This window comes from Myotis davidii, unplaced genomic scaffold (genome assembly GCF_000327345.1).
Source record: "Myotis davidii unplaced genomic scaffold, ASM32734v1 scaffold1628, whole genome shotgun sequence".
Taxonomy (NCBI): Eukaryota; Metazoa; Chordata; class Mammalia; order Chiroptera; family Vespertilionidae; genus Myotis; species Myotis davidii.
This window is the reverse complement of record NW_006299023.1, coordinates 95,233-107,396: the sequence shown is the minus strand read 5'-3', so window position 1 is coordinate 107,396 and position 12,164 is coordinate 95,233. Positions and strand designations below refer to the sequence as shown.

General features: G+C 40.4%; 1 protein-coding gene across 6 annotated transcripts in view; it reads left to right on the top strand.

Annotated features, from left to right (window-relative positions):
* TFG (TRK-fused gene) overlaps positions 1 to 12,164 on the top strand; it is a 29,386-nt gene that overhangs the window by 6,064 nt on the left and 11,158 nt on the right. For all 6 annotated transcript variants that reach the window (XM_006774594.2, XM_006774595.2, XM_006774596.2 and 3 more), the window contains 2 exons: positions 5,851 to 5,997; positions 9,388 to 9,555. In XM_006774594.2, the coding sequence (XP_006774657.1) occupies positions 5,851 to 5,997; positions 9,388 to 9,555 (315 nt within the window). The remainder of the gene's footprint in view (positions 1 to 5,850; positions 5,998 to 9,387; positions 9,556 to 12,164) is intronic.

Below are 12,164 nucleotides of genomic sequence, written 5' to 3'. Positions count from 1 at the left end.
GGATGTTTGGTAATTTTTATGGTTGGTCAGTGTACTTGTTTTTGTCCCAGTTCTCACATGACTATGGAATGGCTTTGTTTTTGTCTTGATCACAGTAACAGAGTGATCTGTTCTGATTGTTGGTGTTCTTTGAAGTAGTTTATGTTCAGCAAGAGAACACCATAGCCTACCTGAGTGCCAGGCCAGCTTCCAGCAGCATTAATGCCTGTCTTACAGTACCAGGCCAGTTCCTGGCTGCTTTTCTCTTTCAGATATTAGAGAAAAACCAGTAACCCAGTAAAAGCTAAGAATTAATTGATATAGGTAGGAGATGATACTGAATTTCCTCATAACTATATAAAGAGTATGTAAAATACTGGTGGGTTGTGTTCTAAAAGCTTACATTAGTGGTTTGATGTTTGAAATATATTTCAGAATCTCTCTGAATCTTTATTTTCAAATAGATTTCGTCTTCTAATATGGTGAATATATGTATACTGGAAATGCATAAAGCCTTTTAGTTTCATTTTTGAGCCCCTATCTTGAGGTTTGTATTCAGAGCCTGGTGTCACATTTTTTTTGTTTAATTCAGCTGAAAGTCATTTGGACAAAATGGGTAATTAAATGAAGTAATGTTGCCTTCATTAAAAACAAACTGATTATTGAGAAATCTCTTGACTTTTTGTTACTCACATACTGCTTTTGGAAGTACAGTTGACTTGAACAATGCCTTGTTAGGGGAATCAACCCCACACATAATCAAAAATCTGCATATAAATTTTGAGTCCCTAAAACATTTGCTAATAACCTACTGTTGACTGGAAGCCTCACAACACAAATAGTCAATGAACACATTTTGTATGTTACGTGTATTATATACTGTATTCTTACAATAAAGTAATCTAGAGAAACAAAAATTTTATTAAGAAAATCATGAGGAGAAAATATATATGCTGTATTTATTGAAAAAAATTGTGTATATGCGTAGTTCAAACTCGTGTTGTTCAAGGGCCAACTATAACTACTTTTAAGGATGGTAGTGTGGATTCATGAATTCTGCATATTTTTGTTTTAAGAGGTTACTTTTTAGGTCAGTTATTTTAGGTAACTAATTTTTTTAGGTCAAAAGTAGGCAAGAGGGATAGCAGACCTATTAGTTATGTACCTTTTAACATTAAAGTGTAGAATAATGTGTTTGTTGTGTTATTTCAAGAATATAAAAGAATAAGGTGAGATAAAATGAGTTTTTGAAGGTGTATAATTTCTATTAGAACCAAGATGGAGGTGTAGGTAAACACTGGTACTTGCTGCCTCCCACAGCTACATTAAAATTACAATGAAAATACCGAACAACCATCATTCAAAATCGCCTGAAATCTGACTTAGTGGAAGTCCTACAACTAGAGAAGTAAAGGAGAAAGCACCTCAAGACTGGTAGGAGGGGCGGAGGTGCGGAACAGGCTGGTCCAACACCCACATGGTGTTTTTTGGTCTTTTTTTTTTTAAATAGGGAGAGCTATTGTGGTTGCAGAGGCTTCCTATGAGAAGCAAGGGTTCCCAGCCCCTAACCAGACTCCCAACCCAGGGTTCCAGTACTGTGAAGAGAAGTCCCCGTAACTTCAGGCTATAAAAACCAGCGGGGATTGTGGCTGAGTGACGTGGAGGCTGCTGGAGACCCAGCATTCCTCTTAAAGGGTGGGCAACTTACATGTCCCACTTCCTCTGCTTCCCAGTGCCGGGTAGCAGCTTTGGGGGACCCAGGGACATATGGGGAGGAACTTGATTGTCTGGTATCAGAGAAGGAACTCGGGGGCAGCTTTCTCCTAGATGGGGGTGCTCACAAGGGTCATTGTTCCTGTGCTGGGACCTCCCCCGTCACAGATGACTGGCAGCCATATCTGAGTTTCCATCATCCTGGCCCACATTGTTCCCTCTGCCCTGGTGATCCCCTGGGATCTTGCCCCATCCAATTTGCAATCCCACCCAAGCTGTTTGCTGCTGCTTTTCTATATAAACTAGAGGCCCGATGCACAAAATTTATGCAAGAGTAGGTGGGTCTTCCCCTGGCTGCTGGCACCGGCTTTCCTCTGACACCCAGGACCCGGGCTTCCCTCGCTGGCAGGCACCCAGGACCCAGGCTTCCCTTGCACTCCCACCTGCGTCCAAAAGGATGTCCAGTTTAATTAGCATATTATGCTTTTATTATTATAGACTAGAGGCCCAGTACATGAAAATTCATGCACTCGGGTTGTGGGGGGGACGTGGAAAGGAGGGTCCCTCAGCTCGGCCTGCACCCTCTCACAGTCTGGGACCCCTTGGGGGATGTCCACCTGCCAGCTTAGGCCTGCTTGCCGGGGTATTGGACCTAAGCTGGCGGTCAGACATCCCTCTGGCAGCCCAGGACCCCTCGGGGGATGTCCATCTGCAGGCTTAAGCCGTCAGTCATACACTCTTAGTGCTGCTGCAGAGGCAGGAGATGCTCCTGTGAGCTGGCTTCTGGCTGAGTGGTGCTCCCTCTGTGGAAGTGCACTGACCACCAGGAAGCAGTTCCTGTGTTGTCCTCTCCCTGGTGGTCAGTGTGCATCATAGCAACTGGTCATTCTCGGTCGTTCCACTGTTAGGGTCAATTTGCATATTACCCTTTTATAGGATTATTATATAGGATGGCTGTTCTGGCTCCAGCTTCAGACTTTCCTAAAATCTCTGAAACAAGCATCAGCTGGCATCAGCATGCCCCAAACCTATCAATAAGAGGCCCAAGAACCAGCACTAGGACCAGCCTGCATTGCTTCACAGCTGGACTTTCCTGGGCACTTCCAAGCCCAATACTAGTAGCGACCATCTGCAGATCTCTCTTAGTTCCTGCCGGGTGGCCCCAGGCAGTGGCTGACTTTGAAACTCCTAGGAGGCCCCAGAGCCAGTGCACCTGGTGGACAGCTTTAAGCCATACCAGATTACAACTCTACACATCCATAAGCGACACTCTCCTGGGGCAGACTCAGTAAGCACCAAAGCTCCATTGAAGCAAGTCCTGCTCCATAGGGGTGCCTCCTGCACAATAGCTCTTCCACTGTAGTCACAGCTGGTCCTCATAGGCAATTGGCCTGAGCAATCAAGGCTCAAATGCAACAAAAATGTGCACACAGCCCACACAGCCCACACAGAGGTGTACCTAGAGTGCTCAACTCAGGTGGCTAGGGAGGTTGAGCCACTGGGCCCTACAGGACACCTGTTACACAAGGCCACTCTACAATTCCAGGAGACATAGCAGCTCTACCTAATACATAGAAACAAACACAAGGAAGCAGCCAAAATACAGAGACAAAGAAGAATGTCACAAATGAAAGAAATGGAAGAAGGCAAACTACTGATACAGAGTTCAAAATAATGGTTATAAAATTGCTCAAGGATCTTAGAATTTCAAAGACATGCAAAAGGACCAGTCAGAAATTAAGCATACACTAACTGAAATAAAAAATAATTTACAGGTATTCAACAGTAGAGTAAGTATTCTGAGAATCAAATTAACAATTTGGAATATGAGCAATCAAAAACACCTAATGAGAAGAGCAAAGAGAAAAAAGAGTCCAAAAATATGAAAATAGTAAGGAGCCTTTGGGACAACTTTAAGCATACCAACATTCACATTATATAGGGGTTTCAGAAGGAGGAGAGAGACAGCAAAATATTAAAAACCTATTTGAAGAAATGATAGAAAACTTCCCCTACCTGGTGAAAGAAATAGACTTACAAGGGCAGGAAACACAGAGTCCCAGTCAAGAGGAAGCCAAAGAGGCTCACACCAAGAAGCATCATAATTAAAGACTAAGAGAGAATCTTAAAAGCATTAAGAGAAAAGCAGTTAGTTACCTACAAGGGAATGCCCATACAACAATCAGCTAATTTCTCAATAGAAACTTTGCAGGCTAGAGGGAGTGGCAAGAAATACTCAGTGATGAATAGCAAGAACCTACAACCCAGATTACTTTATCCAGTAAAATTATCATTTAGTATTGAAGATAAAGAGCTTCACAGACAAGAAAAGCTAAAGGAGTTCATTACCACCAAACCAGTATTACATGATATGTTGAAAGGTATTCACATGTATTATTTATTTTTCTTGATTTCAGAGAGGAAGGGAGAGGGAGAGAGGGAAACATCAATGATGAGAATCATTGATTGGCTGCCTCCTACATGCCCCCTAACTGGGTACTCAGCCCGCAATCCGGCCATGTGCCCTTGAAAGGAATTGAACCCAGGGCCCTTAAGTCTGCAGCCAATGCTCTATCCACTGAGCCATACCAGCTAGGGCAAAGGATATTGTAGAAGGAGAAAGAGGAGGAGAAGGAAGGGGAGATGGGGGAAGGAGGGGGAGGAGGAGGAAAAATATGAACAATAAAGTGGCAACAAAAAAAAAATATGAGCAGTAAAATGGAAACAAATACTTATCTATGAACAGTTGAATATAAAAATCAAAATAAGTGAACAAGAAATCTAATGAACAAAATAATCAGATGAATAAAACAGAATCAGAGGCATGGAAACATGGAACAGACTGACGAATCTTAGAAAGGGAGGGGGTGGAAGAGATTAACTAAAGTTCTTATATACATACTAGGGGCCCAGTGCATGAATTCGTGCACCATGAAAGGAGCTGTAGGTCGTAAGGCTGCGGTGGGCACAGGGGCGAGTTTCGACCCATCCTCCGTGCCCCTGCCCGGCCTCTCCCGCCACAGCCCCCAGTCTCCTGTCTGCCTGCAGTCCCACTGCCACTCCCAGGCACTGAAGGCACCAGCCCCACTCGCACCCGCTGATGATGCGAAGTGATTTGGATCTGGCGCCAGCAGCAGGTGTGAGTGGCAGCTGCTGCCCTGGTTGCCCCTCAGGACCAGGGGGAGGTGGAGAAGCCCTCAGGGGCAATTGGGGCAGCAGCTGCTGCTCGCTCCCACTGATGGCACCGAGCAATTGGGACTGGCGCCGGATGCTGGCAGCAGGTGTGAGCGGGGCTGTCGCTGGCAGCAGGTGTGAGTGGCGGCTGCTGGCCGATTACTCTTCAGGAGCAGGGGGAGGTGGAGAAGCCCTGATGGGTGATCAGGGCCGGAAGCCACCGCTCACACCTGCTGACGGTGCTGAGCAATCAGGGCCGGTGCTGGGTGCAAGTGGGGTTGTTGCTGGCAGCAGGTGCAAGCAGCTAGCAGGACCGCAGCGTGCAGGAGCAAAGAATTTGCAGCAACCACCAGAGGCTCTCCCCAATGACAGCGAGTGATGCCCCTGCCTTGGTCTGGTGCCTCCGCTCACCTGCTCCACCATCCCGCAGCAACCAATGCCCTCCATGTTCCGCATGCGCCCCCTGCTGTTCAGCGTACATCATAGTGACAAGTTGTTCCCCTATTTGGTGTATTTGCATATTAGGGATTATATATATATAACCTGTAGACACAGACAGTAGGGTGGTGAAGGCCTGGGGTGGGATCGGAACCGGGAGGAGTGGGCAATGAAGGAAAAAGGGGGCATCTGTAATACTCTCAATAATAAAGACTTAAAGAAATGATACCAGAGCTTTCTATAGGTTTTAATTTATCTTACTGTCATTGAATTCTTCTGAGAAACTTTTTAAAGAGTGTGATAATAAGCCATAGATATGGCATCAGCAAAGACTAATGAATATGTATTTTTTCCAAAAAGTAAATTATTAGCAATAAATAATTCTTTCCTTAAAAATAGTTACCATTCAAATGACATTAATAAGTATCTTGTTTGATTTTGTTTCTCTTTTTAAAAAAATTATATTTATCTTAGTGCATATTATTTTGTCAATATACTTATTCAAAACATTTCCTAAGTTTCACCAAATTACTTCTTTTATTCCAGTTAATGGCCAACCAAGACCCCTTGAATCAAGTCAGGTGAAATATCTCCGTCGAGAACTCATAGAACTTCGAAATAAAGTGAATCGCTTATTGGATTGCTTGGAACCACCTGGAGAACCAGGACCTTCCACCAGTATTCCTGAAAATGGTAGACTGTGATTCCACGTTTTAAAAAAACGTCCTTCTTACATCTTTTTGCAGAATAAAAAAAAACAAACACTCTTCAGTAGGAGTTCAGATGGCACTCCCATTGTCAAATCTTTTTATTTTTGCCTTTGCTAGTATTCATATGTGTATTCCCAAACCTGGCTGTTCATCAGGATTGTCGGGGGATTTTATTATACCAACAAGAGGCCCGCTGCATGAAATTTGTGCCCTGGGGCGGGGGGGTTGTCCCTCAGCCCAACCTGCACCCTCTCCAATCTGGTACCCCTCAGGGGATGTCTGACTGCCGGTTTAGGCCTATTCCCTGTGGGATCGGGCCTAAACCGGCAATCAGACCTCCCTCTCACAATCCGGGACTATTGGCTCCCAACCACTCGCCTGCCTGCCCTCCTGGTCACCTCCTAACCACTCCCCTGCCAGCCTGATCGATGCCAACTGTTCCCCTGCCAGCCCGATTGCCCCCAACTGCCCTCTCCTGCCAGCCCAATTGCCCCCAACTGCCCTCCCCTGGTGGCCCAGTCATCCCCAACTACCCTCCCCTGGTGGCCCAGTCACCCCCAACTACCCTCCGTTGCCGGCCCAGTCGCCCCCAACTGCCCTCCCCTGCTGGCCATCTTGTGGCTGTGGGCGCTGCCATCTTTGAGGGCGTGGTAGTAAATTAGCATATTCCCTCCTTATTGGCTTTGGGCGCTGCCATCTTTGTGACAGTGTGAGGGTCAATTAGCATATTCCCTCTTTATTAGATAGGATTCCTAGGTCTTATTATAGGCCTACTGGAGAGCAGGACCCAGGAATCCCATTTTTAAAATACTTTCTTGGTGACTGTTTGAGTCTAATTTTAGACTTCTGGGTTTGTAGGTCATTTTTCATGGTTCTCAACCTTCCTAATACCACGCCCCTTTAATACAGTTTCTCATGTTGTGGTGACCCCCAACCATGAAATTATTTTCATTGCTACTGTATAACTGTAATTTTGCTACTGTTATGAATCGTAATGTAAATATCTGATATGCAGGATGTATTTTCATTGTTCGCGGCCCACAGGTTGAGAACCGCTGCCTTAGATTCTTGAATCCTTTTCAGTGTAATAGTTAATGAACCTTAGGAATTGAAATCATTTCATTTCAATTGGTATGCAAATAGTTTCAATTAAAAAATAATTCTAGCCCTGACTGGTTTGGCTTAATGGTTAGAGCGCTGGACCAAAGGGTCATGGATTCTATTCTTAGTCAGGGGTTCCCGGTCAAGGGCACATAACCTCTGGTTGTAGGATCCATCCCCAGCCCAGGGTGTGAGTGGGAGGCAGCCAATCGGTGTTTCTCTCTCTTTCTCCCACTTCTTCCTCCCTTCCACCCAGTCTAAAAATCAATGGGAAAAAGATCCGTAGGTGAGGATTAAAAAAAAAAATCTAGTATATTCTAATGGCATACTATAAAGTTTATCTTAAACACAATTTTTAATTAAAATATGCAAAGAAAAATTATTTTTTTTCCCATTTTACAGATGATGTACTATTTATATTCAGATGAAACAAGATTTATCAGTAAATTTGGAACTGACAGAAATATGCAGCTATGTATGATTTTCAGTGCTCTACCTTTGCAGTGGTTCTTGGACACTTGCTTTCTCTATGAAGCAGATAATGCGTAGGCTACCTTAGATACTGATTGATCTGTTACAGTAGCTCTAGCAGCTAGCTAATGGAGCAACTAGTAGGCGGGTGGACATATATTGTGTTTTCTGATGGATTTAGTTTGCAATTGGAAGGATGCCTAGGTAGTGGAAGGTAGTAGGGTGAAGGTGCATAATTTGTAAGATTGATGTGATATGCTCTTGGGGTGTAGCCTTGGAATTAGAGGAAGGAAAATTGGTGAGGAGGATGGATAACTGGTGGACTTATTTTTAAAAAGTATTCGTAGGAGTTTTCTTCTAGAAATTTAGGAAATGTTAGTATAACCAGTGGAATGATAGGAATGAATGAGAGATACAAGCCCTTACGTGCTTATATTCCCCTTAGTACTTACATTTTTTTTACAAGATACAGTGGGGCCTTGACTAACTAGTTTTTTGAGATACCAGCTGTCTCTCTGCTGATTTTTTGCATTGAGTTGATAGAGTAATTTGAGTTACCGAGCTCCTTAACGAGCTCGGTCTTGGAACGAATTAAACTCGTAAGTCAAGGCCCCACTATAAATTTTTCTTGATTAAAGATGTGATCTAATAACATGTTTATTTACTTGCTTGGTAACAGGAAAAAGTTGATTACTAACTGTTAATTGAGTAAATCGTTAGCAATATTCTTTTTACTTGTATATTTTGTTCTGTTTTTATATCTTTCTTTGTCTTGACCTCAGGTTCCTATTTGTAAAATGTAGGTTATTCTTGAATCCCTTTACTTTTACAAAGTAGTAGTATAAATACCTATTGAGTACCTTAGTATCCTTAGAAGAAAAAAGTGGTTTAAAAGTAGCCTGCTCATAATGTTTAAATTTTATTTTTCCATTTTAAAAATAGTATATTATAGAAAAATTTAAACATATATAAAAGTAGACATACTACTGAAATGAATCCCATGAACCTACACCCAACCTCAAGTCATAGTCATCCTCATGTCATCTATACTCCACCATATTCCACTCCTCCCATATTATTTTGAGCAGATCCCAGACACATTTCATTTCGTCTGTAAGGATTTAATTAAATAAGTATTTGAAACAAAAACATAGCAAGTTAAAATAATGTTTTTAGTGTATTGGTTGGCTTGGGATTTCCATGTAATCTAGTAATAGACCAGTAGACAAGTAGAAATAAAACATAAACGTTGATAATTGTAACTTTAGTTAATATCTTCTCCTTTTACAAAATAAATAGGTGTTCAGTATGTGTCTGATATTAGGGATAGGTCTTGGGGCTCCAAGAACTAAAAAAAAGTAAAATTTTTTTCTCTGTTTGTTAAGGAGCTTATATATTTTTTCATCTGATAATCTTTAGGGGAAAATGTTGATATAATTTTTTGAAAAAGGTGTTATTTATCTTCTGTTTCTTTTTCACTATTTTTTATAGTTTTAAAATTAAAAATGTAAATAAGTATAAAGAAGAAAGTAGAATGATCTCTAATCTTGTATTCAGAAATACTGTTAACATTCCACACTATATATACTTATATACAGGGTGGGCAAAAGTAGGCTTACAGTTGCTTGTATGGGAAATGATATAGTAATGAATAAATAATAATACAAGAATAAACTGTTTTGTGCACTTACAACTGTAAACCAACTTTTTCCCCACTTTGTATTTCCCTATCTTCTTTTTGTTCGCCCTTAGTGAGTATAGATAAAATGGAAACAAGTTTTTGTTTTTTTTCCTCTTATAGATACTATGGATGGTAGGGAAGAAAAGCCTGCTGCTTCTGATTCTTCTGGAAAACAGTCCACTCAGGTTATGGCAGCAAGTATGTCAGCTTTTGATCCTTTAAAAAACCAAGATGAAATCAGTAAAAATGTCATGTCAGCGTTTGGCTTAACAGATGATCAGGTTTCAGGTAAGTTAGTTCCTTCCTCCCATTCTTCATTTGATCTCACTTTCCTTCCCTCCCTTTTCTTCTCTAATAGAAGGATAATTTGGATATAGTGAAGTGCACAAATCTTAAGGCTCAGTAAATTTTACATATGTATATACCTGTATAAAACCCCAACTATATCAAGATGTAGTTGATTTCCAGTTCCCAGAAAGCATTCTCATACCCTCTCCCAGTTAGTTGAAAACTCCTCTTCATAGAATAACCACTATTTGGTTTAGGTAAATTTTATCAATTTTAGAAATAAATCAGAAATCTTATTTTTTAAAAATAATATCGTTTCATATTTGTTTCATGATTAAATTATATTTACTGTCTTGGTCACTCTTCTGATCAGAAATTAGAGAAATTTAAATGTACATTTCTGGTTAAATTGCTTTAGTATAGAAAGTGCTTTTATATGAATATACTTTTAAAAATTATTTTTACTGATTTCAAAGAGGAAGGGAGAAGGAGAGAAAAACATCAGTGATGAGAATCATTGATCAGCTCCGTCCTGCATGCTCCTTTCTGGGGATCAAGCCTAAAACCCTGGCATGTGCCCTTTACTGGGAATTGAGCTGTGACCGCCTGGTTCATAGGTCAGTGCTTAATCACTGAGCAACACCAGGCAGGCTATATGAATATTTTAAAGCTTATAATAACACCTATACTGTGATTTCTTCCTTTTTATATTTTATTTCTTTAACGTTTTTTTGCTTCTCTCTCTTGGGGTTCCACATACATTGGAGAGCTTAATATTGTCCCATTAGGTCTCTGAGTTTCTTTTCTTTTTTTTTCTTCACTGTTTTTTCTCTCTATACTTCAGTTGAGGTGATTTCTATTGAACTCGCTTCAAGTTTACTGGTTCTTTCTGCCATTTCCATTCTGCTATTGAACCTTTCTAGAGAATTCTTTTTTGCTGTTAGCTCTAGAGTTTCCATTTGGTTCTTTTTATAGTTTATTTTTTTCTGTTGAGATTGCTTACCTTTACATTCATTAAGATGATTTCATTTTAACTCATTGAATGTAATTTTACTTAGTTCTTCAAAAATATTTATAATAGCTGCTTTGAAATGTTTGTCTGCTATATCTAATATCTGGGCCAATTTTGAGTCACATTCTTTTGCCTGCCTTTTCCCCCTGAGTATGGGCACATTTTTTCTAATATTTTGTATGCTGATAGTGTTTGAAAACTGGACATCGTGGTTAATATGTTGTAATGACTTGGCATTCTTTTTGGTTCTTTTGAGAATTTTTTTGTTACTGTTGCTCTAGCAGGGAGTTAACTTGTATGGACTCAAATTGCTTATTTTGTCTTCCCACGGAGTTATGGCAGCTGTCATCTCTCTGCTCAATTCTTTTAGCTCTAGGAGCTGTTTTTTTTTTGAGCCCTCTTGGCTGTCTCTTGCCCTACTCCTAATTCTGGTCAGCTAGGAATTTGGGACTTGGTTTATACTCAGATTTTTGGTCTCCTTTGTTGGTTGGTGGTCTCTTACTTTAAGGATTTGGCCTTCAAATTTCTAGGTGCTTGGCTAGCCATGAAGTTAACACTGTGGCTTTCTCTTCGAGCTGCAGAGGTCAAGGCTTGCATTTCTTTCCCATTGTAATCCCACTGGGGGTAAACTCTTCTGATTTCTGCAGACATTTGGTTGACTTTCAATGATTTTTAAATAGTTGTTTTCTTTTATTTTGTTCAGGTTTTTAGTTGTTACCTGTGGAATGGTTTACCCGACTAGTTTACTTTGCCATTATTAACTAAAAATGTAAGATTCAGTCTGTTAATTTTATTTTTCTTTGATACTTTTATGAGATTATTCACTAGAGAGAATTGTAAAATTCTGAAGAGACTCATATTTGTATATGATGTATGTTCTTGACAAAAGAAGACTATAGACAAATGACACAGCTGAAAACACGTTTTTAAAGCAACTGAAACGAGTTAATATTATAGCTTCTTATATTTAAAACTTCAAGAAATGCCAGAGAGAGGAGTAAATACATATGAGATCAGTCTTAAAGTTTTTTATTAGAATATATTGTGTGCCAGACCAGAATATTATGGTTAATACAATCACATTCTTTGCAGATCATTTTTTTTGGTAGTTTTGTGCGTTGAAATACAAAAACTATACACATTGAAAACATGTCAGAATACTTTGTAGTTATTCCGGTATGATGTGGTGAAAAACTCAGCTATAAATAGTGAATGGACGGGAAGGAGGTATGAACTATTACAGATTGGACAATGTACATTAATTATGTGCAAGGGAGAAAAGAGCAAAGTAATACATTTTTAAAAGATAATAACTGTTTTTTATAGGAAGGATGTGTGTATGAATTTGTTTACATGTGTGTAGGTGTCAGTGAAACAGGAGGCACACAGGAGCAGTCAGCCATTTTACTCTGGTAATCATCAGTTTCTTTTGTATTACCACTGCTGTTAATTCTAGTTTAGGTTCTCATCAGATCTGGACTGTTAGCTGCCAACTGTGTGCCTAACACAGCGCTAAGTTCTGGGATATATTAGTGCAAGGGTTAGGTGTTTGCCCTCAGGGAAATTAGTCTGCTAGCAATAGCAAGCAAGTATCAGA